The 26,770-nt window shown below is 35.2% G+C and overlaps 1 protein-coding gene across 1 annotated transcript in view; it reads left to right on the top strand.

Moving 5' to 3' along the window:
- ADGRV1 (adhesion G protein-coupled receptor V1) overlaps window positions 1-26,770 on the top strand; it is a 282,099-nt gene that overhangs the window by 38,257 nt on the left and 217,072 nt on the right. Inside the window, 19 exon segments of the mRNA XM_068422903.1 lie at window positions 182-555; window positions 2,411-2,587; window positions 4,326-4,506; window positions 5,124-5,326; window positions 5,741-5,870; window positions 7,392-7,472; window positions 8,801-8,940; window positions 9,373-9,979; window positions 10,937-11,152; window positions 12,379-12,594; window positions 13,776-14,020; window positions 14,215-14,396; window positions 15,130-15,944; window positions 17,310-17,519; window positions 22,330-22,460; window positions 22,732-22,831; window positions 23,896-24,075; window positions 25,612-25,775; window positions 26,338-26,431. Coding sequence (XP_068279004.1) covers window positions 182-555; window positions 2,411-2,587; window positions 4,326-4,506; window positions 5,124-5,326; window positions 5,741-5,870; window positions 7,392-7,472; window positions 8,801-8,940; window positions 9,373-9,979; window positions 10,937-11,152; window positions 12,379-12,594; window positions 13,776-14,020; window positions 14,215-14,396; window positions 15,130-15,944; window positions 17,310-17,519; window positions 22,330-22,460; window positions 22,732-22,831; window positions 23,896-24,075; window positions 25,612-25,775; window positions 26,338-26,431 — 4,446 coding nt within the window.

Below are 26,770 nucleotides of genomic sequence, written 5' to 3'. Positions count from 1 at the left end.
CGTAACACTGAGATGAGTCTCGAGGAGCCTCCTGATTTTGCATTTCAAGATCAATATGATTCCTAATCCAGGGATAATAAACAGTTTACCATTGATTTTTAACAGTTACAGCTATTCAGCTGCAGATTTATTACTTTGAAGAAATACAATAACATAAGGAAAATTATAATTTCCTTCTCAGGTCCAGGAATAGTGAGAATCGGAGCAGGAATCAATGGCAGCAGTAGGTACACAGGGCTAATGCAGGATGTAAGGCTTTATGAGCGTAAATTGACACGAGCAGAGATCTATGAGCTCCATGCAGCTCCTGCGAAGAGTGATGTCCACCCTGTCTCTGGGTATTTGGAGTATCGGCAAGGAGAGACCAATAAAACATTCATTGTGTCTGCAAAGGATGACAAAGAGGAAGAAGGAGAGGAGTTATTCATCCTAAAGCTCATTTCTGTGCGTGGTGGAGCTCGAATTTCACAAGAAAATGCCACAGCAAGATTAAGAATACAGAAAAGTGATAATGCTAATGGTTTATTTGGCTTCACTGGAGCATGTATTCCTGAGGTAAGGTGTTCATAAGGAAAATTATAGGTGAAGTCTTGGACACAGAAAAATTGATGGCAAGACCAATTGGCCTGCACAGGGCCTTGATTTCACTTTGTTAGTTTTTGTAGTTAAGCAAAGTTTTTCTAGAATTTGGAAATGTGTAAGTTCTGTTAATACATCCTCAGTCTCACTGGCATTTGCAGTACCATTTTTAAAAATGCCCCAAAATTATTTTTGTTAAGAAAATTGATTTTATTAATAAACTGAAGACTAAGGCTTAAATTTTTCTAGAAGAGCATTTTTTTCCTTCTGTCACATCTGAGATTGGGTTATCAATTAAAATATAAGATTTCATTTTCTTTTTTTTGGAGAATGGATTATTCCAAGGATTTTTGTTTTATTTTTCTGTGTTACATGATGTGTTTGAAAGAATTTTACTGCAGGTCATACAATGACTAGGTGTAATGTATTTTTCCACAATCATTTGCTGTCGTGAGTTATAAGGTATAAATTGCATATGTTTGGTGTGAATTTGGTTGATACTGGCTGTGAATTGCTTTTTTTTTAAACATTAACTTGCTCTTTGGTGGTAGCCACCATACATGCAATATAGAAACTTGCTACTTTTTTGGGGAGGATTGAAATAAACATAATCCATTTTTGCTTCTTTAATCAATGGTGAAGGAGAAAGACATGATACCCATTTCTATTGTTATTGGATTATTTTGGAAAACAAATTTCAGAATACTTTCCAATTTGGAAGCTCTCATGACCTTTTAATTACATTCTTTCTAACCAAAGTGCTCATGATGCGTTAGAAAGTAACCATCTTGCCTGAGTGATACTGGCTTTCAATTTGGTTCAGTTTGCTTTCTATGTGTCTGCCATATGCTATGATAATAGATTCCTTCAGTTTCAAATGCCACTGATAATACTGCGATGCCACAGATAATCAACCAACCGTGAAGCAAAATTAAAAATTCATATGGCATGTTAATTGTTTTGCACTTATCTTACATCCATTTCACCAGGGAAGTATTAGAGCTCTCAGTAATGATGCAGATACACAGCATTGTTTTATCAGTAGTTTAATTGCTTTATGTGCACATCTATCTACTAGGTAGCTGAAGGCACATGCAGTATCTGCACTGTGTTATACAGCAGCTCCGAAATTTATCTAGTGCTTAAGATGGATAGCTTTAGCCTTTCTGGCAATTTTCAAATGGAATTATTTTCTCTTTTAATTCTATGATCATAATTTTCTAAAATATATGGTCAGTATCAATATCTACATTGTTCCAAATATGTGAAACTGTTGCTGCTGAAGTCATGTTCTCTGTGAAGACAGAATTGTAAAAAGGACTGTAGCAGAGAAAATTTTTCTTTTTTTCCTGAATGATGATAGTATAGTTTAATTTTAATGTATCTTTTATTTTTCTATAGTGTTTCTAGCTGGGAAAAGAGGGAATCCAAATCTTTCTTTAAATAACTGCTAATGAAAATTCAAAGAATTGACATTAATATAAAACAATAGTTTCAGTTGCTTTTGACATGTACATTTCAAGCATATTGATTCTGTCTTGGTCCTGTAGTCTGGAGGGAAGAGATGTGTCCAAAACAAACAACAGGGTATAGTTATTGGCTTACCTTTATAGTCCTTAGGGAGATACGAGAAGCTCTTGCAAATTCCACTAAGATTGTTCTGACCACCATCAAGTTCAGTTTCAGCTTCCTAACACTCCAAAAGTGCTGAAAGTAACATGACAGCAGTTTTTTACCTGAACATTTGACTAGCATTAGGGACATGTTCTGCGTTTATTCCTTTGATTTACTTTGACAATAACAAAAGTTTCTATTTCTTGTTTTCTTCCAGACTGCCGATGAGGGTTCCACTGTATCCTGTGTCGTGGAGCGTACAAGGGGAGCCCTAGACTATGTGTATATAAATTACATTATCTCACAGGTTGATTCCACTGGCATTAATTACTCTGTTACCGATTTTTCTAACAGCAGTGGCACTATCACATTCCTTCCTTGGCAGAGATCAGAGGTAAACCCTACCTTCCTATTAACTATTCATCCTGCCCTTTGCAAACCTGCTGGAAAATACCTTCTGAGGATGCTTGACTGGTTTTCATACTAGAGTGTTTCCTTCACATGTCTTTTGTTACGTTTTGCAGGGTTTTTTGCATCCCTGACAACAAGCAAGTGGTATGATAGATGTTTATAGATCTGTGTGTGTCTTGGTTCAGGGGTCACCATGTGTGCATGTATGTTTGAATGGACATAATATATGACTTATGTTTACATATATGTATATATTAGATTTATGTCTATCTATATGTATACTTAAGTGTAGATAGTCCTGGGCTGAAATAATAGATCCAGCTACTTTTGAAATTGGAAAATGATCAGGTTTTGATCTGAGTTTTGGAACTCAGATTTATCTCCACATCAGTTGAATAGCCAGCAGTAAAGTTCACTGCTGTAATCAAGTGTCTTGCAACCACTGTTGGCCGCACTCTGTCCCTTTTGCTTAATCTGTTTCTATGTGTTCAATCCTGACCTGCAGCACAAGAATTCCACATTTACTTGAAAAAGAGGTGTGGGACCACAGTACTGTAGAAAGTGAATATGTGTGTTTTCTATTAGTGTTTGTAAAATAGAGAGGGTGAATTGTCAGTAGAAAATGCTGTCCTCGGTTTCACTTTTATCACTCTGCTGAAGTCGGTATGGACTGACTGAAACCCACGGACACCATTTGAAAGGATCTCAGTGGCTCCACTAGAACTGTGGATCTGGTCCAGGTTAAACAATGGAAGTGAGTAGAGCTTGGCAAAAGCTTGTGATAGCTGAAAACAGTTTGTTCGTGTCACTGTTCATTCAGCTGTAATTCTCCATTGAATCATGTTACTGCATTGTGTACCATCATATAAAGCAAAAATTTCCAAAGCTTTTCTGGTCTGACAGCATGGATGAGGCCTGCCTTATTCTATCTAGTGGCAGAAAAGGGCTGATACACCCGCTTGCTCCACTGCTATGTGGGCCAATTTATTGTCTACATATGGGGGACTTAATGGGCGTGGCCCTAAGAAAGAGGTTGGGAGCAGTTGCTCTTCAGGTGAGATATCCTAAGAGACTTTCCATTGATGCTTGTAAGCTACTCATTCCCATGCCTCTAAATATGATCAGCTACTTAAACCTTTTCTTCTATATGTTTATCTAACCATATCATAATATATAGAAAGCTGGAATTGTCTGAGGTGAATATGTTAGGCTGTGCAGAGCAGGTTGTATTAATTAATAGTATGATCCGCAATCACAAGTGTCAGGGGGCATAAAAAGCTTGCTTTACTTGCTCTCTAAATTGGATTAATCACTGTAATGTCTCTTCAGAAGCACAATTTCTTCAAGATTTTGAAATCTATCAGATATTTCATTTTCACTGTACACAGTTTAAACTATGTTTATGTTAAGGTAGATCATAAATAATTGCTTGCTTGCTTATGTGTTTATGTGATTTGAAGCACTTAAGAAAATATGCTGTCCATCTCTGGTAGCTTGGTAAAGTTGTTTCTGGAATGCGTATTCTAACCATAAAATATTATCCTAGAAATTATGTTAAATTATGTGGAAAGCAAAAATGTTGTCTACATTACTTACAGAACTACACAACAGATACAGCTGACTGACTAATAAAAGAATTTGATAAGATAAGCAGGGTTGTGAAACTCATAACTGATGAAAATTGCAGGGTTTGATTTCTCCATGATTTGGTCCTTCTCTAGGTCTTAAATTTGCATGTTATTGATGATGACATTCCGGAGCTAAATGAATATTTCCGTGTGACGTTAGTCTCTGCAGTGTCTGGAGATGGAAAACTAGGTTCAACTCCTACCAGTGGAGCAAGTATAGATCCAGAAAAGGAAACTACTGATATCAGCATCAAAGCCAGTGACCACCCATATGGTAACAATGATGGAGATGATACAGTCTTGTTGCAGATAATTGTATAGTTCTAGCTCAACAGATAAAAACTTTGCTTAGCCTTGATAGTCGATGAAGCAATGCCAAGTATTCCACTTTATCCAACTTGAGATTAATTGATAATTTTTATACCAGAGTGAAAGCTGAGGTACTTATTCTTGAGAATATTACAAAGCGGCATCAAAGCTGCCCTGACCAAACAGGGGATGATTCCCTTCTGAGAGCAAACAAAGGCTGTATGTAGTTGATCCTGTGCAAGTTTTTCTCAGATAAGAATTCCTGACGAAGAGAAACATTTCTACATGCTTATTGTACCAATAGGTACCCAATACTATGACATATTGAAGCTCTTTTGGGAAGAGCTGAATTCATTATTGTGCTGTGGCTTTATAAATACTGATATAGATATCAGTGAGAGAGGGGAAGGTACACAACTCGTCCCTGAAAATAGCATGATTGAGTCCTAAGAGCATATCAATAATTGTTTTTTAATTTCAGAAACATTAAATAGATATATTATAAATACATTGGTTTCAATTTATTATCATAATTTAAATTTGGTGCAAGAAGCCATGTGAATAGTACTTCTTGTCTGCCAGGTCTGCTACAGTTCATGGTGGGGCCACCTCCTCAGCCAGGTGATGAAATGATTCTGCCAGCCTCTGCTGTGCCCCATATTTCTATTAAAGAAGAAGCTGGACACATCAGATTACTCGTAGTTCGTGCACAAGGCCTTCTTGGAACAGTTCTGGTGGAATACAGAACAGTGCCTCTTACAGCTTTCAGTCCTAAAGATTATCAGGTATGGCCATTGCCAAGGTGTGTAATTATTTTAGAATTTAATTAGAGTTATTTGTCGTGGAGATAGCCTTCAGTCTGAGTATTTTAGCCCAGCTATGATTCTTTTCACAGAACTAGTTCTTTCACAAACACTAGTTTGTACATACTAGGATTTGTACATGTTCAACAAAACAACCTGTACGTATCTGTGTTTGCTTGTCTGATGTTTGTGCAGGAAAATGTAGATGAATGCAGACGCTTACAATTCTGTGAATTTAGATGCCTTTTTCTCATAAAAAAGATTCAGCAGATTTTTTTAAAGCTTAAGTGAAGAACAGTAGATGTTTTGCCAAACGAAATCAAGGTTCTGTTTCTTTTTTCATATGGATGAAAACATTAGGCTTGAACAAAAATGTGAAGAGCTTTCATATTGCAGGCTGTTGTGGGCACACTGGAGTTTGAGCCAGGAGAAAGATACAAGTACATTACTGTTAACATCACTGATGATTCTGTTCCTGAATTAGAAAAAACTTTTAAAGTGCAGCTGTTGAACCCAGAGGGAGGAGGTAAGGCACATACATCAATCCATTGGTTGTATTTTCATGATCTCTACTCATCCATTAAAGTCTTAGCTTTCTTAGGTGTAATATTTCCATGTTATTTCTAAAGACAAACAAACACCCCCACATCCCCCAGACAGCTGTAATTTTTCTTAGGAAAGAACTGTTCTACAGGTATTTTGTTAATCATTGCTGGAAACCACCAGATCCCAAAGAAAGTGTATTATTACCATGCATTATGTCATTGAAAGGCAATTGCTGCTTTTCACATTACATAATTTCATGGTTGGTAATGAGAACTACAATAATGTAAAAAATGTATTAATTTAATTTTTTAAAAAATTCGACAATATTTATAAAATCTATAAGGCTAAACACTCAAAGTCGGATTTTATCTGCCACCTGACTGAAATCAGAGGAATTGCGATATACTGGCTCGTAACTTACTTGTCTGGATTATAGCAGTAGGAGACTGTGGGTGTTGAAAGGCCTAGGGAGTTTAGCTGATCTGGAGAGGTGGCTGGTAGCTCTGTGGAAGAACAAGAAAAACACCCAAAGGAAATCCTGGTGTGAGATGTTAGTCTCACAAGGGGTGACAAGCATCAGTGCTCCTGCCACATAAAACCACTCAGCCCTTACAGAATTTGTTTCCATTGGAGGAAATTTTTAAGGGAGATTGTAAAGCTGATTGGAGGAAAAAAAGTAATTAGAAACGTTGGCAGCCATGAGATGACTTTTAAACTGATGTTACTTTTTTAAGCAATCCAGAAATGCAAGTGTGATGCCTTCTGAGAAGTTATATCATGTTACCTTGAATGTCTATGGTGCAATGTGGCATTGTGGTGCAACATAGTGATTCTTTTGATAAAAACTTCAGACCTTTCATGCACATGGACTTTTTGGTCAAATAATTGTCTTGTTAAAGGGACTTTTCTCTTTTTTTTTTAGTCAGAAAACTTACAGCTAACTTTAGTAATTCACTAGGCAGACACCCTCTTAACACAAACCCTCTTTTTGGCCTTTCCAACACCATTGCAAGCACAAAACTTAGCGTAAAGTCTCCATTAGTTAAGCTTTCTGCAAATTCCAACTTTCTGACACGTGTTTTAGCTTTGTGAGAAAATATTAGAATAAGAGAGTTTGGGTGGTTTTAGCCCCTGGAGTTTTTTTTAATTTACATTTCCAAGTTCTCCATTACAGACCTTATTTGGGAATGAGAAAGGGGAAATACAAAAAGGGGACACAAAGAGGGAAGGAAAGAAAAGAGAAAACAGAGGTGTATGTTTTCTTTCCTCCTGACCTCCCATTGCTATTTCCAATGTCATAAATTAAATAAGAGGTAGCATATACAGTACTTTTTCTGGCTTTTATCAGAAATCCTGTATACTTTCATATCCAGACTTGATGTCTTCCTAGAATACTTCCTTCTCACTTTGTGTTGTCCAGAAATGTTTAAATTACTTCCTGCTTTCTCTTTATTTATAAATGTATGTATGTGTATATATCTGTATGTATGTCATCTTAAAGTTGCTGAGCTCTTTAGAAATGATGGCAGTGGTAGTGGTGATGGGAACATGGATTTCTTCCTTCCAACTGTCCATCAACATGGTAAGCATTTTCGATTAATCCTAATTTTTTATGCTAACTGAAACATCCCTCATAAATTACTCTACTGACACAACTTGTCATAGTGTTACTTTGCTTGCAGTTACAGGTGGTTAATTTAGATTTATCATAAAGTTTTGTCAAAACATTCTTTTCCATTTTAATTTAGGCATAATTTCAATAGCAGTCAGTGTTTAGTGTAATACAGAAAATAACAGCTTTTATACCATTAAAACTATGTTGTTGTAAAAAACAAAATAGTAATTCCAGAATTACAGTTTGCAAATTTAGTTTTGTTTGAAAATTGTCAAATTTTCTGGAAAACAAAAAGCAAAGACACTTTTAAAATTAAAGGTAATTTAAAATTTACCTGATTTTATGCTTTGATACCTGCTTTATGTTACTTTGATTCTCTGCATGTCAAAAATACTCTTAAAGTAAGCTGTGTTAGATTTTTAGAGGAATGTTTTGATTGTTTTTCATTTCTTCTCTTTAAGTTTGTATTTATGTCATGACATACAGAAAACAAAGATAATGTAATACTGATAAAATTTTTAAAATACTGGGTGCAGAAATAACATAAAATCCAAGGGAAAACCCTAATCATATAGGACTTCAAATTAAATCCCCCAGACCTGAAAATGTTATATGAGCACCTGTTATCCAAATTGCATAACTTATTCCCCTGGGACAGCCTGATTTTCAATTTTATTTGTAAATGCAAAGGATTTCAGTTTGAAACTGAGAGTAAGTCTGTGATTTAGCCACTTTTTGGAGTTTCCTGTTTTTTTTTGAAGTGATGTTTCCCTTTTCCTTGTTCCCAGAAATTTTCTTCTTAAGTGCCAGGCTCTTTCTCTCTCTGAGCAGCAAGTTATTTCACCCAAGACAATCTTTTCAGTAGTAGAATTTACCAGACTTGTTTTTTTCTTTGTTTTTAATTCCAGCATATGTTAGGATGAGACCTACACTCATCTGGTCTATCTACTTACACTGTGGTTTACTGAATAACTCCCCACCATCCTAAATTCTACTCCATTTTCATACATTAAACCTGTAATTTTATTTCTTTTCCTCCCTTAAAATATTCATATTTATTATATTTTTTTGTTTAATAGTTCCATAGAAGGGCTGCCAGGACTGCATTATTGAAAATCAGTTCCTTATCCATGTGGATAGTTGTCTTGCATTTTAAAAAATCAAAGACAAAACAGCACAGATACTCCAGTCTTGCTCACCTCTGTATTTTTTGTAACATATTTCTTTAGCTGTTTTTTTTGTGTAAAAAAAAAATGCTAGAAAAAATAACCCTTTTTGATACTTGCACTTAACAGCTGGCTTGGGAATTGCATCCCACATCCTTGTGACTATTGAGGCTTCTGATGATGCACATGGTGTGTTTGAGTTTAGTCCTGAGTCACTCTCGGTAAATGGAACTGAGCCTGAAGATGGAGATAGCAATATTGTGCTGCAGGTTAGAAAGCTTTGAGTCTCTCATTGCCGTGCAGTCCTCTTCTGTCTCTGTTTTTACTGGGCGTACTGTGATGTTTTTGCCATGAGTCTAAAGGGTTTATGACAACTTTATCATGCACATCTGTTTTGCCATTTCATACCGAGTTTTCTAATGTGCATCATTCAGCTTGAAGCTAAAATGATGTGATAATAATATCCACAAGTTTAAAATTACCTCTGCTTGTTTACACTTGAGATACTACTATCTTAAAATAACAGTGTCAATGATGCAACAAATACAGCAAAGCTGAGATAGTCAACATCATATTGGTTCTTTAAAACACTATTTTTTTTTTAACTCATCATGCCCATGTCTTTGCTTAATTCCATCTCATACTTTTATGTTTTTCTTTCTCATAGAAGAAAAATATGCAGATATTTATATTTTTCACAGGTTGTGAGAACGCATGGGGCCTTGTCTCAGGTGATGCTGCATTGGATCGTAGTCTGTGATCTTACCAAAGATCTGCTCTCTACAGATGGGAATGTAACATTTGATGTTGGCCAAGTGACAACAAATTTTACAGTACAGGTGTCTCCTGATGAAGTTCCTGAATTGGATAAGGTGTTTTCAGTTTTGATCATCAATGTCTCCAGTGGTCGTCTTGGAAATCATACTAATGCAACATTAACTATTCTAGCTAATGATGATCCATATGGAGTCTTCATCTTTTCTGAGCGAAACAGACCAATAAAAGTTGAGGAAGAAACAAAAAATATTTCCCTGACAATAATAAGACGTGGTGGTCTCCTTGGTACAGTAATGGTAACATACAGAACTATTGGTGATGATGAAAAGTCACCCTTTCTTCCACCACTTGTTAGAGCAATAGAGGGAAAAGATTATATACCCATTACAGGTTACATGATCTTCGCAGCCAATGAAAGTGAGGCCAGAATATCTTTGCCTATTTTGGATGATGATGACCCTGAGAGGTCAGAATCTGTTTTTGTGGAGCTAAGCAGTATCGTTTTGATTGAGAAAGTACAGGATCGGCCAAGTAAGTATCTTACAAATGTAAAACCTACAACTTAAATATGAAGGCTAGTATTTATATTTAACAGGATAAAATGCAACAACTTAAATTATAAACTTTTTACTTCTGCCAGACTCTGTATAGTTAAGAAATCTCTGAGTTACCTGCCCTGTGTGCTTTTGGCGTTTATTTCCTTTAGCACAGTATTTTGTCAGGGATGGATGAGCATTTCTTTATCCCTTTTGCATCGCCTTATCCAACGTCTTTCAGGCCAAATATGTTACAGTATTGGTTTTGTGCACTAATACCTGTTCATCTAGCGCTGTTTGTATAAAGTTCAGTATTAGGAAATAACTAAGCTAGTTTTGCTTACTGAAGGCCAAAAAAGTCTTTTAAAAATAAAGTGGTATAGAATTACAGGCACATGTTGCTTTTTTAGTGTAGAGAATGTTTGCTTCATCCCTCATTCAGATAAATTCTGGTCATTACAGACTGATTTGTGCTTCACAGCTTCTTGGCATGTGTAATTGCTGGTACCACGCCAGATTAATCTTGATGTTAAGGGAAACTTCAAATATAATTCTGCTGGGAGGTTGGAATCTTATTTATATTTCATCATAGCAAGTATAAAAGATCAATACAGTCTGAACTGTATTGATCTTACTACTGGCCTTATGGGCAAAGAAATAAATGAACAAATTATTTCACAGTACCTCACCTCTTCAAAAAAATTATGGCTTGTATGCTCCACAGCAGGGTAGAGTAATAAGTTGTTAAAATTGGTATTTTTCTGCCATAATATAATTCAAACACCCCAAAAATATGTTGTAGTAGTTATACTTCGTCCAATTCTAAAAGAGATAATTTTGTTGAAAACTAGTGGTGACTAAACACTAAACTCACATATATGTCTATGAGCTCTGTAGCCATAGAGAGCAAGCATCTCAGGCACCCCCTCACTAAGTTTTCTTTATGTTTCAGTTGTAAACTCTCCTCGACTTGGATTAGTGGGTGAGACAATAGCTCATGTAATTATCAATGCCAATGATGATGCTTTTGGAACACTTCAGCTTTCAGCTTCAACTGTGCGAGTTGCTGAAAATTATGTTGGACCAATCATTAACGTGACCAGAACTGGGGGGATATTTGCAGATGTTTCTGTGAAATTTAAAGCTATGCCAATAACTGCAACAGCTGGTAAGAAATCAGAATAGCAGAAGTATTCAGTCTATGTTAAAGTGGAAAGAGCATGCTGTATGCTTTGAGCAGTCAAAGCAAACAAGTGTGTATTAAGTGCACTATTGTATAACAAGTACAAAAATATAATTATGAGACATTTACTGACTCTGCTTAGCAAATAGGAATCCAAGCCCTATGGGAGAGATCATGCATCAGCTTTTAGAAAGCTCTGAGACATCATCACTGAAGAATCTACCAGAAGAAATGAGTGAAGGAATTGGGGTGTTTGTTTCCCTAGTAGCCCATCACCTCTTCAAAAAAAAGAAAATAAATAAAAATAAAAAATACTATAGTAGTATATGTAACTACTATTTAGTCGTGTGTACATATTTAAACCCATCATGCATTGTTTAAGTGATCTTATTGGAGAGGAAGTGAGAGTTGGGGACTCAGCTGTAAAACAAACAGGCAAAAAACCAATCAAAACCCAAGAAGACATGAACTTCTAAAAATGAGAGTTTAAGTTCTGCAGTTGGTCCCTGCTATAGAGAAGTTACATAAAGAAAGGAGCCAACTTATGAAGTGTGCAGCATCAAAACCACTGAGTTATAAATCAAGCCCGCTATATTTCAGCTGTGTCCAAAATTGAATAGGCAAGTGGTTCATGCTCTGAGAACTGGTACTTTAGTTTCCTTTTTATGTAACAGACTTTTCTAAATACGTGTGTGGCTAGACTGGTGTCAGAGTATGCTTTCAATTAGTTTCTGAAGCAGAGCCGTTATCTAGTGTATCATCACAGACATTCTTAGAGACAAGTTTGCCGAAAGTGAGGTCCACACACAAAATGTGCCCTTTGCTAAAATCTACTTTGACAAAGGTGATTCTGTTCACTTTTATCTTGGAAAGTCAGAGAGCAATTAGAAATCAAACACAGAACCATCTTTGTAGTGTAACCTTGTCAATGGAAGACAAAAATGGACCTTTTGTAACTACCTCTTGGTCTAACAGTGCAAACTCTGTTTTGGCCAAGCCAAGTTTTCTTTCAATCCATCCAGATATCTAAAAGGCAATGGGAAATAAAAAAGACTCTGTTGTCTGCATCTGAAGATAAAAGAAAAAAAGCATTAAAACACAGAGGTGTAAGCAAGAAGAGAAGAGTTACTGATGATGTTCAATACACTGAACCATAATGCATTAATATTCTGTGGTTTTTATTGTTTTGTTTTTTTCGTCTACAAATCTAGGTGAGGACTACAGTGTAGCCTCATCAGATGTTGTCTTACTAGAAGGAGAAACAAGTAAATCAGTGCCAATTTATATAATTAATGATATCAATCCTGAAGTTGAGGAGTCGTTTTATGTTCAGCTGCTGAATCAAACCACAGGAGGAGCCTTGCTGGGATCTTTAACAAGGGCAATCATAACTATTGAAGCTTCTGATGACCCATTTGGATCCTTTGGTAAATGTCTTATTTGCGTATTTTCTCCCTTCTGTTAACATCTTTACTGTAGATTTGTGGATGAGCTGTTACTGGGCAAGTGAATAAAAACTTTCAGAAAACAAAGAGAAAGCCTGGATGAAGACAGTAAAGGAAAACATAAGATAAACTAAATTAAAACATGTAATTAAGGAGTAGTGGTGCTTTAATATGAAAAAAAAGTATTATTTAGTCAGTGGATATAGCAAGATTTTGGAATCTCCCAGTAGCGACAGACAGATTTCAGTTTAATTTTTATTTTTTATCTATTCTAAGTGCTGCATTTCTGCAATAGGTTTAAGACAAAATCTGCATTCTGATATCTGTTGATTAAATGCTTTGATATCTTTGTTTTACTAGATAATCAGCCAAAGCAGATTTAAAAATCTGGGGAAATTGAAAAATATAATGGGAAATTAAATGATGTTCTCTTATTGTCTGTCAGGTATTTTAGTTTTTCTTCTGCCTGTTATTATCAATAAAATTAATTGTATATACTTACAAAATTAGCTTCATTACACAGGTTTTGAGAAGGGGTTTGGTGATTTAAAAAATTTAATGATATTTTAGAAATCTATCTTTTTTGTTTGTTTTTTGGTGTATTTTTTCCTTCCTTTTCCTTGACTTACACTTTTCTCTTCGGTACCCTACTTAATTCCTCCTGTTCCATTTTGTCAGTAGAAGGTGGTAGAGGAAAGAAAGAAAAAATGTCAAAAATAAATAATTCCAGATGAGTAATTACTTAACTTATTTCTTAAAAACTGAAAGTTTAATACAAGAAAGACTTTTACTTGAAACAATTTTAGATGGAATATACTGAATTATTTCTTCAGTAAGTGACATGAAGGCTTCTAAAGAGTTTTCTTGCTGGTAATAATTATGAAATTGTCTTCTAAGAGCTTAGAAACAGCTCATGGTTAGCCTTGAACAACGGGTATGGTGGAATAAACTTTTTGGATTGGATGAGGGCTTAATTTTCATGCTAATTTCCTCTGCAGATGAAAATATTAATACTGATAGTTCACTTTTAAGTTTAAAGCTGGTTAAAAGTGATTTACCTGTGCAAGTCAATGCAATCAAGTGAAACTATGTACTTGAGGAGTTGGTATATTTACTTTCAGCTTCATTGTTAATGAAATACATCTCTCTGTGCTGTACTTCAGTTTTTCAGATGACCGAATTCACTGTGGAGGAGCCTGAGTTTGGATCAGTAACCATAAATCTGCCAATAATACGCAATGCTGGAACGCTTGGTAATGTTACTGTTCAGTGGGTTGCCACCATCGATGGGCATCCTGCTGATGCTGACTTGCAGGTCGCCCTGGGTAATGTTACTTTTGCCCCCGGGGAAGCCATTCAGATGTTGCTGTTGGAAATCCTGGCTGATGATGTTCCAGAAATAGAAGAAGTAAGTAAAGCAGTTAAGTCTTTCCTGAACAGTATTAGAGTTTTAACTTGTTATAGAAATGTGTGCAAAGAAAACCAAGGAATGTTCTGGCAGGAAGGTGCAAGTTCAGATTGTACTTTGCTTGTGATTATTGTTAGAAATACCAAAATTGTTTAGCTGCATTATTTCTTTTCCTTTTTTTTTTTCTTTTTGAGGTTGTCCATGTAGAATTAACCCAGGCCTCGAATGGTGGTGCTATTGGGTTAGATGGCGTGGCAAATATTATAATTCCTGCCAATGATAATCCTTATGGCACAGTTTTCTTTCATCAGTCCTTATATCGAATTCAGGAGCCACTAGAAAGAAATTTGCTTGCAAATATAACAGTCAGGAGAAGGTTTGTATAATGTTTGCTTTATTTATATCTATTATTTTTTCTTCTTTTTTTTGTCTTGGCTATAATTTCAAATGTCATGCTCTTCTGGTATAAGTATTTGCATCAATTTCTTGATCTGCCAGCTCAACGCACTTTTATTTCATATACATATTTTTTTTAACTAGTTCTGCTTATCAGAAGTATGCATAAAGTACTTAAATGTAATTGTAAAGTACGATGTAAACCTAATGTACAGGGCGTACTTGAGGTTTCATTTTGCCTATTTAATGTCAAATCATTTAAAGCTGCACAACAGCCTGCACAACAGCCTGTGATTTGCACTGGAGAACAAAATGAGGTATGGAAAGAAACAAGAAAAGGAAAACAAGTTTTGTGCATGTGATACGATATCCTGAGAACACCGAGGAGGAAAGATGACAAGGTTGGGCAGCACAGGCTTTTTCTTCCTTGCCAGCCCTAAGAAGGCTAAGTTAATGCCTAGAAACAAATGTTTGCAAACATGCATTCTTAACAGACTGCTACCCAAGCTATAAATAATCAAACTGACAATCTATAGAAAATGACAACTCAGTTATTCTGGTACTAGCTTCAAGGGAATCCACTTTAATTAGCTATTTGGAAATTTTCAGCGCTTTAGAGAGGACCAGTCGATTTTGTTCACTTTTATTCTTAACCCAGAATATTAGACATACTTCATCAACTAACGTTACTTTTTTATTTTAATGTCTTTTAGTGGGGGAAGGTTTGCTCAGCTGCAGATATTTTACAGCACTTCTGAGACTGACGTCGTAGCTCTTGCCATTGAGAGAGGTCAGGATATCCTCCTGGCCTGTTACGAGTCTCCTGTACAAGGAATTCCTGACCAGCCATCCACGACCAGAGTGAACGTGTCGGCAGCAAGTGACCCACTGTATGCCTGTGCAACTCAGTGCCTAAAAGAACAAGCGTGTTCAGCCTTTATGTTTTCCAGTGCCTCTGAGACTCCTCTCTGCCTTTGGCTGACATCAGAGATCAGCCCATTAACTAACGCTTCAGGATTCTGGACCTACAAGAAAAACATCACCAGAGCATCTGCTCTCTTTAGCACACAAGCCATCGCTGGTAGTGATTATGAATCTATTACAAGGCAGTGGGCCATAATGCAGGAAGGGGAAGAGTTTGCAAATCTGACAGTTACCATACTCCCTGACAGCCTGCCAGAGCTGGATGAGAAATTCACTATATCCCTTTTGAAAGTCGAACTAATGAACGTCTCAGCCAGCTTAAAGAATCAACCAACTATAGGACAGCCAAATACTTCCACAGTTATCATAATGATGAATGGAGATGCATTTGGAGTATTTAAGATCTACAGCGTAAGTCCCGGTGCGACAGAGAAAGGTCTGTATGTTGAAGTAGAAGAACGTCCTCAGACCAGCGTGCAGCTAATGATACATAGGACAGAAGGCAGCCTGGGACAGGTGGCAGTGGAATGGCGTGTGGTCGGTGGAACTGCTACCCCAAACTTGGATTTTGTACGTGTTGGTGAGATTCTGGTGTTCGCTGAAGGTGAGGCAAGGTTTTGCACTAGCTTCTGTTTTATAAAACTAAAAAGCAAAAAGAATCTGATGAGCACTCAATCCTCTGGATGTTTTGATAAATGATGTCTTATTCTTAGGCTAAACCTCCTTGAATTCTGAGGATAAATATCCAGAAGTATATAATTCTATCATACAGCGTTATGTTACAGAACACACACAGTGGTAGTATAAAAAAGAGAGATGAAAAGCATAAATATCTTAAGTATTTTTTTAGGAAATATTACAGTGTGCATTACAAAGATTACTTTTTTACCAAATAAGTAAGGAATAATAATGCTGAAGATAGTTGTTTTATCAAGGATAATGACAATGAGAATCAGGCCTAACTGGTCTTTTGTTAACTTTCAGTCAGGACAGTACTAATTTTTCATGATGTCTCATTTTAGATTCTGAGATTGTATTGATTTATAACATAACGTAACAGCATATTGAAAAAAAATTGCAAACAGGACAAGTCAATGACAGTCATTACTTAAGTACCATGCACCATGAGGGATATATTTTATATTTTTAAAGTCTGAGTTGATTAAACAGTTATTTTGAAAGCTATGTATGGGAGTGTAGCAAAGATTCTAGTGTGCTAGCTAGCTTGCTAAATCATCTGAACTCAAAAGAAGGGATGCCAGAGGTGAATCTGAGGCTGACATGTAAATACATTAGGGGTTATAAGTTTAGTAAAAACTGTTTTCTAAATATTTTGAAAGACACTGTAGCAAGAAATATATGTATCTTGTAAACTGATATAAAACACAGGTTATGCACATGCATTGAGCAACACGGTTGTGTTGTAAATTATAACGAATTATAGAGACTGGTAATTGATCGTGTTTGCTGTTTACATTTTCATTCTTTGATAGTCCAGAAGACAAGTAACTAACACAATGACAGCCTATTTTAATGCATTCCCTGGCCCAGTAAATATATTCAAACTGAGTGTACATGCTTATGTATATGATTCCTCAGAGAACTTATGCACTTGGTATTTTTTTTACAAGAATGATATTCCCCTTTTCTAAGTTACATGTGAGAGTCAGATAACTTAAAATGCAAATAAAGAACTGTAGACATTCAGAAATTATGCCTACATTGTTAATTTCTACACAGTATATCTAATAATTTGATAATTACATTGCCCCAATGTAACTTTTTAATAGTAATTGAATAAAACGTCATAATGACATTCAGTAACTTCTAGACAGGTAAATAAATAAATATGCTTCATGTCCTTTTTTATATTTTTTAAAGTATTTCCTACAAAAGGAGATGATTAAGTCTTTTTAAAGGTTTATTTCCATATGCACACATAAGTGTGTATATATTCTTCTCCTTGTAGGAGAAACAAACAAGATGATCACGCTGACCATTTTAGATGATCCAGAGCCAGAGGATGATGAAAGTATCATAATCAGCCTGGTCCATACTGAAGGAGGGAGTCGGATTCTGCCCAGTTTTGACACTGTCACAGTGATCATTCTGGCAAGTGACAATGTGGCAGGAATTATTAGCTTCCAGACAGCCTCGAGATCTGTTATTGGTCGTGAAGGTGGGTTCTTCGTGTTGACCACACTCCGTTTGTTTAACATTAGCTTCTATCTCCGTGTTTTCTGTTGATAATGACTCATAGTGATTGTTTGTATCCCTGTTAGAGAATGCCAGCAAGCAGAGAATACCCATGTACTTGGCATGTGTTTCTTTGAATTTTTAACTCTTGCAAGCATAGCACTGAAACGAAATCTATGGATAGGATGAGTACACCATTTCTAAAACCATTTTATGTCTCATCATCTATACTTTCCTTTTTTCCTAAGATCATGCCTTGCTTTTATTGGTGTTGCACATCAAGCTCCTTTTAGCATTTCTTGTCTTATTCATGTATACCATATTCCAGAACTATATATAACTCCCATCATACACACCTGTCAGTAGTCATACGCAAATCTCCTCTGCCAGTGACTTGCAATTCACTTTAAATCTTCTAGAAAATATTCCCACAGGAAGATTAGGAGCAGCACATCTTCGCTCTTCCCAACTCAGTAGCCTTCTGTTTTAAAATCTCCTGTTTATGCTTTTTTATGGTAGCTAACATAGGAATGTGGCAATCTTGCTGTCATCACTCAGTCACGACATTTGAGAAAGAACAATAATAATTTGATATGGAGCGAAGGTTTCTACTAGTGCTTTAGAAGAGCCTGTTGTGTGTTTGATCTAAGGTTTGATGCAGTTTTGCATAGGATGATAACAGTACTAATGGTGATTGCTTTCAGCAGCCTTTGCTGGAATCTCAGTGTATCGCAGTATCGTATTTCTCTGACATGTGAACTGATGGGTAGTGAAAGATAACAAAACAGAAATTTGCTGTATGGGAATGTGTGCATTGCATTTTCTGTTTGAAGAAAAAAGTCTTTATCAACCAAACGTTCTGTTTTTTTTCCAGAAATGGAAGAACATCGTAACCTTTTGGTTTTTATCTGGATATAGTTTGTGTTAATCCTGTGCTAGTGCGTGCCTGGTTTTCATCCTTTATTCCTCCACATTAACAGTTCTGATCTGCCTGCCAAGCCACCTGCAATCTGGCAGGCTAAGAAGAGCTGTTAATGAGCACAAGGAATTAATACGAACTGTCTCATTCCCAAAGGTTACAATGACCCTGAATACTTTCCACTGGTTAAATATTATTCATAGCATGCTAGCGAATGCTGGCCATTTGGAGCTGAAATACTCTGCTATAGTTTGGAAATTACGTGATTCCAATTCCTTCAGTTTGTGAAAAATAGTGCATTGTCTTACAGCAAGAAAAACCAACCAAACTAATTCCCTTTGATAAAAAGGGATGATGAGCTCAGGCTGTTAGATTATTTCAGTGTTTGTATATCATTTTCAATATCAAGTTCTTTTGTTCTGAAAACAAGGTTTATCAAACATAAATCCAAATATGATTATCTTTTATGTTTGTTGTATTATTGAACAACTTCTGTCAAGCAAATCTGTATTATTTTCAAGCTGTGCGTATTATTTAACACCTTAATGAGGGCAAGAGTAGCGTGCACAGTTGTGTGGGTATGACTGTATTAGAGGAAAATGCACTGCAGTAGCTTGAAATAAGGAAGAGGAGGGTGGGTGAAGCCCCCTTCTTCTCCCTGATAAATGTAGAAATCTAAAGATAGAGATAACATGGTTAAATATTAAAAAACTTAAAACAAAATAGGGAAATTAGCCTAATAACACTTTGAATCTTCAGAAGTCAATTAGTACTTGTATTTTTTTCTGGATAGGGATACTAAAGATTTTGGTAAAGCTGACCAAGAAACATGAGTAAGTAATTAACTACTTGCAGTCTGTAATTATGATGAATGGTACTTCAGGTTTCTTTTTGTGTTTCGATTACAGTGTAACAGGCTTCTGCATCACAAAGCGTTTTATTCCAGTCCTCAGTGAAAATTCATTGTATTGCATAATGTTGTATTGAAATAAGCTTTGTCTGAATTCTGCATTCTGCAATGGTACTAAAGTAAACATTTTCCTGTTAAATATTGATTTGTTTGCAATGGATGTGCAGAACTCTCAAATAGGGTAGAATGGATTTCAGTGCAGTGTTAAACAATACGATGAATTAGCCTTGGGGGAACTTGTAAACTGGCAGTCTGTCCTCAGATATCTGACTGTAGAAGCAGAATCCTTGTGATGCCAATAAATTTTGAATTCTTTTATTCTCTTAGAAGCAACATGGAACACCTTAAGACAAAGATATGAAAGTTAGTACGTCTCCAAGGCTTAACTGAAGTTTGAAATGTTGAGGCTGAATAACACATACTAATCCTATTTATTTGAAAATGGGTGTATACAATTCTTGTATTACTTCTTCACAACTTTATATTTTAATTAATTATCTTAAGGTCTCTTGAAATTAGTTGTTCCTATCTCTCTCATTGGTAGCCAATATACATTCATCTCTCTAATGTGTCCTTACCAAAAAAAGAACACGTCTAGAAAATGTTCAAATTGTTCCTGCCACTTTTAGCTATACAATACTGTCCTGCAATATAATATACTAGAACAGACAGATAGCATCCTAACTTGATGCTCTTTAAATTACATAATCAGATAGATTAGCTGGGCTGCTCAATTCTTTATGCCATGGAGTAGAAGCCACACAGAAGTATAAGAGGCCACATAACACCACATTTTCTCTTTCACTTTCATAGGTGGATCTCAATGTTTCTCAGTAGGGTTGCTTCGAAGTGTGTACATAACACAAACCAGAAGATGGAATTATTCCCAGATTTCACAACAGTGAAAAAAATTCAAGTCATTTTATAGCAATACTAAGAAAGACTTTTTCAGTCAGTTGGTGATGGGACTAAGTTTGTCAGATTTCTGTTTCTGCATCAGTAAAATACATTTTGACATATTTTTGTTTAGTTTTCTTCATTCTTTAGTAAGCAAAAGAAATCTCATGTATTATTATTTCCAAGCATCTCAGTGTTATAGATTTCTGCATATTTCATGTCTTTGAAAGCTAATGCAAGACTTTACATATTGGCAAACTTAAATTCTGCACACTTGAAAAGTGCTGTTGACATATGAATGCAATACGCTTAGGTATTATAGATAAACGTCTGTCCTCTAATGTGCATGTATTGCATAATATTACTAATTTTACCTGCTGATCTCTTTCATATTGATACAACATGTTAATTCTGCATATTTTATTTAATAGCATATAAACTATATTAATTTTATAAATTTATGTAAATATTTAATATTATATAAATTATATAAATTTTGTTAATGTTACAAAGATTTCTAAGGAGTTTACTCTTTTTAATTAAAGTGCCTATTGGGTTAAATGTTATGAATGTGAAAAATACCATAATTGCTTCTTAGAGATGCACATTGTCAATTGATACTGATTATCCCAGAAATTATAATGAATTATTTAAAATTTAAATTATAAAATTGTAAATATTAATATTTTAAAGTACTTTATTTTTAAAATTATGAATTTTAAATATTAACATTTACTGGACGTTTTCTTTCCTAACACTGGTGATATTTGTAAGTTCAAACTTGCATAAATGGAACTGACAGGTAGTTACAAGCATTTTTCTCCATGCACGATGTAAAGTCACAAGACACTGCAAACGTTAGGAAAATGTACATTCCTTGCCAGGTAGTTGTTGTAAAAAACTGTTTGTGTTATAACTGATGATACATACAGCTTTTACTATTTTGTGTAGTTCACAGACAGGTATTGCTCTTCTGTTTGTGCACGTTTTTGTTACCAGAAAATAGTAACCAAGAAAACTCTCTAACCCAAATGATAGTTTAGAAAGCCGGGTGCACGGGGGATCTCTCCTCCTAGCATGCACACCTAGGAACAAAAGCACACTCATTATATACATCACAGATATGATATTCATATAATTCCAAGAAAAGCCCACCCATTCCAAGAAATTTATGAATATGCTAATATGTTATGTAATGCATTACGTAATGTCTTTGTGCATGCATACTAAATTGGGGAAGGGGTCTGGGGTGGTCCATGGGGGTCTCTGGTGGTTGCAATCCCCCTTTAATCGTGCTTCTGCACAAGTGTGGTTGAGGCCTTCTTGTTGACAAGTACATGTGTTCTCAAGAAGAAGATATCGTTTTGGACTTATCTCTCCTCTGACACAAGAGTTTATGAATCAAGTTAATTTAGACATCACAAAGTTGTTCTCTACAGTTTTGTTTTGTCTTTTGGCCGTTTTATAATTAGCAGAGACCTTTGTTTTTCTAAGACTAAGCGTAAACAGCATGAATCATTGTCTACTAGAACCTTGTTATCAATCCCGTAAACAGACTCTATCTACAAAACACGTAGTTTGCTTCAGAACCTATTGTTATTCTCTATTATTCTATCTAAAAGGAAAATTACTGACAGGAAAGCTAGTTCTGTGTAAGGGTAACACAGAGCAGGCATTTTAGAGCCTACTCTGAGGCCTACTTTTGCTAAACCATTGCTAAACCTGAGGCCTACTCTTGCTAAACCATTGCTGAACCGAATCATCTGGTATCATTTTGATGGGCATTTACTTTTTAAGCTATTCATCTGTACCAGATTCCCTCATGTTTTGATACTTCTTTCCAAGAGTGAACTAAAACCGCAAAAACCTGGGAGGAAAGAGTTTAGGTTTTCTGTTTCAGTGTTATAAACAAATGTGTTCTATAACTACTGTGAGGCTCACTATTAAAAATATTAATGTCTTTCAGAAAAATTATTTTAACTATGGTGCATGCTTTTGGCTTCTCATTTTTATAATTCATACGTAGGAGAGGAAACTCCAAAATATTGTCTTATCCTTTGTTCCTAGGAGAACAACTGCAATTCCATATTGTAAGAACTGCCCCAGGACTGGGAAATGTTACTGTTGAATGGAAGATAGCTGGGCATAATGTAGAACAAAATTTTGAAAACTATTCTGGAATACTCTTTTTTCCTGAGGTAAGTCCGTAAGATAAGCTAATGGCTAGAGGAGAATATTGTAATTAGAACTGAGCTGAGAAAACGAGTGTGCTTTTATAGCAGTCTTTGTTTCGTGACCTGATTGTTTACTTGCTCCTTACTCTTGGAGTTCTAAGCTGGAAAGAGTTTATAGTTTTTGATACTTTAACCTTACATTTCTTAAAGATGTTGTTCAGAATACATATGATACAGTGATATTGCTTGTATTTTATACAATAAAGACTAATCAATTTATTAATAAAATAAATAGGAGACACTGAATACAACATTGTATGTTCACTTGCTGGATGACCATATTCCTGAAGAAAAAGAAGAATACCAGATCATCCTATACAACATCAAAACAGAAGGTAATGCAGAACTATAGCCTGCTGTATCTTAAAACTGCCATTTAGCAGTGTAATATTTTCATATGTGTTAAACCATTTTGGAAGCGTAGGACTAAGCATACTGCAACTGGTGTAAATGATGCAAAGTTCATTCATGTTTTATAGAAACAGGCTTGAACCTTATGTGTATATGTGTGTGTATATATATATAAAACCCACAGTGTCTTTGCACTTTTCCTTAATTGGTTTTAAACCTCATTTAACTCTGCCTGTTTAATTCAGTGATTATTTGCTTCCCTTTAACTGAATACAAACTTGAGCTTACTAATGTGTTCTGGATACAATGCCGTTAAATAAGCAGATATTTTTATCTTTTAAAGCAATGTTGTCATGCCGCAAGCTGACTTTCTGATCTATCTCTGATTTTAAGGAGGTCAGAATATTTTATTCTTGCCACTCAGATTATAAAGAGAAAAGAAGCATGAAACTGCATGCCTTCTGAAATACCCTTTGTTAAAATGAAATTAATGTCTAAACACCAAACTAACTTGACATGGATTGTGTTGCTGCTAGATGCCTTACCAACTTGACAGAATCATGTGTTGACTCTTGTAATCCATCAGGATAAGCATAAATTGATACACTAACAATTATTCATCAAGGCAACACTTGGAAAAGGCAGTAATTTCTTCAGAGAATGATTGAGAAATTGATTATGATTTTAACTTTTGAAGTTAATTCGTGGGAAAACTTTCTCTTTCCTTTTACAATAGAGGAAGTTTAGGGAAGTTGATATTTGGCACTAGCCCATTAATTTTTTTCATATCTTAAGATGTTTTTATGGATCTATACTTAGTATGCATATGACTTCTGTTGTGATTGTATGTTCCTGTATTTGTTATAGAATGTAAATACATATACATTCCACACCATCCATAAAACTTCAGGGAGCGCATCATGTGTTTGGTCTAATTTCATTGGCACTGTTACTGACTGTCATTTGGATGTAATAATAACAGTAATATAAGACAAAAAAATCAGTTGCGTAACACTTTATTCACTGTAGTCCATTGATTCTTTTGCAGGAGTTTCTTCTCCAGGTGCTGCTGTTTTGGATAGTCAAGGATATGAAGCTGTTCTGACAGTAGAAGCTAGCGATGAACCACATGGAGTCTTGAATTTTGCTTCCCCATCCAGGGTAGTTTTAATTCCAGAGGAAAACAAAACGGTTCAGCTTTTTATTAACAGAGAATTTGGATCTCTAGGTTTGTATAATAACTCCAAAAGAAAGGAAGTTTTGTTTCAGTAATCATGAGGTAAATGAAAACCATGACAGGGAGGCTGGAAATTTTGAAAGATCTTGGATACAGTTGATATTTTCATAACTTCTAGGCTTCTTACTGCAGGACTGGAAACTTAAGTTTTAGTTAAAACTGGAGCCATAGTGTTCATTTCCACAGCAAGGAGTCTGGGAGCTGTGATGTAACTAGTTGGCTGCTAGGGTTACTACCTTGATGTCTAATGACCGTGCCTCAAAGTGTTAGTCTCTCCAGAAGAAATAAAAAACATATGAGAAAAGGAGCTTGTATGGAATGATCATTCCCACATATTTCCCCTCTAAACCTCCAGAAGTTGGCAGCTTAAGAAAGTCACATGGAAAAAGTTTCATTCAGCGCACTGAATTCAGTTTATGTCTCCTCTGATAATTTCTTATTCCTTTTAAAATCAATTTGTCTTTTAACATCCGTAAAGTTAAGTGGTAGTTAATTCCAGAATTCAACAATTTGCTGTGTGCAAAAATGTTTTCTTATGCTTGTTGCCTGAGAATGTCAATTATTGTGAGATAACATATGTAATAATTTCCTATTAACCTTTTCAACTATATTTAGACCTCAGTGATAATCCCTCTTAGCTTCTTTTGTTATATCTGTTTTGAAGTGAAGTGACCAGTTACAAGGAATGTTCAATATCTGGACACACCACAGATTTGTAGAGGCATTTTAATGACATTTCTCTGTTTTCCCATTTCTTTTTTAATACTAAACAGTATCTAATTTACTTTTGGAACACTACTCAGTAAACTAATACTTTAAGATAAGTAGCTATAATATAAGATCTCTTACTAAAATTAATATCCATCATTATTTATTAAAACTAAGATTGTTTCATACCTTATATTTTATTTCATACAGACTAGCTTTGAATTTCATCTGTCATTTTATCTCCAGGATCACTCTCTTTAATCTGCAACTAGACTTACCCTGACAGATTAGTGAGACATGGCTTTATTACAAAAAAATTAGTCTAACTTTTTCCCTATCAGTGTGTCCCCTAATTTTTATTCTTTATTGAAGTCTGTGTCAATTTGCCTGGGAAGGAAACTAGATTTATTAAGCTGTATTTCCCAGTACTGTCTTTAGACCTGTCTTAGATATCAGTCATTCCTGAAACAGTCTACTTCCCTTGGCACCAAACCTGATATTAATAATACATTAGATGTCACAGGTAGTACTTCAGCAATGTAATATTTGCGGTCCACAGCACCTCAAATATCTGAATATATTTGGTCCTAGTGCTTTTTGAGTTCTATGGTGTTGGACAAATGACCAAAGCCTGGACCGAAAGCACATTAAAAACAATAGCAAAGTTCCTTTGGCTCCAGACTAATCTTTTAATCCTACTGTTTTGCAGTTAGGCGTTTCATTTTGTGGGTGAGCATTTGATCTTTTTTCTTTGTCTATTCCAGTGAGCATCACATAAGAATTGAAAAAAATGTGGGTTTTTTGTCACAAATTAAACAGGTGCTATCAATGTTACGTACGCCACAGTTCCAGGATTGCTCACCTTAAGTAATCAGACAGAAGAGACCTTGGCTGAACCAGGAGCTGATTATATAGCTGTTTCTGGCTCACTGATTTTGGAAGAAGAAAAAACATCAGCTGCCATAAATATTACTATTCTAGAGGTAAACTCTAAACTCTTTCATTCTATACTGATCTGTATGACATCAGAAGAGGAATATTTTGTAACCTAAAGCTTGCAACCTATATATTACTTGAAGCTATATATTTCATTGTCATTTAGAAAGATAGTTTTTATCTTAATGTTAAAATCACAGAAGCACAAATAATAACAGAAAGCAGCTCTACCTATGCATAAATGAAATTTAGCTGTCTCATTAAGACTTTACTATCTGGTATTCACAACAGTGTAATTCATTGCTTGCTAGAGGCTCTTACTTTCTCAGTGGCTGGGGTTTATACCTTTAAAATTAGGCAGAAATTTATTCACAAGAATAGTTTAGTGTTACCACAGAGTCTTTTTCATTAAATATAATGTCTTACTTCATAATTCATTCAAGATAATCAATTTTACACCCAATAAAATTATTTCAGGAAAATGGAAAGTAAATTAATTCTAGTTTTGCTGTAATATTAGAGACTTCTAGTGTTTTGCTTTTTGGTGACTTCTGTGATAGTTTCTTAAAGGAAAATGAAAAGAGGATGTACTGAATTTGTGTTTTGCAGGATGATGTACCAGAGGTGCAAGAATTCTTCTTGGTTAATCTAACTTCAGTGGAACTCATCATGAACCATTCAACTTCATCCCCACCTAGGCTAGGTAAAACAACATACAGAATTATCTTTGTTTTTTCCTTTTATGTGAATTTCATACAGACTATATTACTCTGGCATATTATCATTATTCCACTTACTTGCTAACTATGCCAATAAAAGACAGGATATTCTGAAAGAAACATTGCAGAATATCATATTCATTGTTACACTTCTTACTGATTTAAGCTCTGTAAAAATTATAAGGCAGTTTTCATAGAGGAATTAGTAATTAACAGTTGGAAAGCACAATTATTTGAAAAGTTTTATTGGCAGTGTCTTGATCTGATTTTCATTTACAAAGTACATAATAGAAACAAAAATGTAAAAAAAATTACTTTATGTG

This window comes from Nyctibius grandis, chromosome Z (assembly GCF_013368605.1).
Source record: "Nyctibius grandis isolate bNycGra1 chromosome Z, bNycGra1.pri, whole genome shotgun sequence".
NCBI lineage: Eukaryota > Metazoa > Chordata > Aves > Nyctibiiformes > Nyctibiidae > Nyctibius > Nyctibius grandis.
The sequence above is the reverse complement of the archived record's forward strand: the minus strand, read 5'-3'. Positions and strand labels throughout refer to the sequence as shown.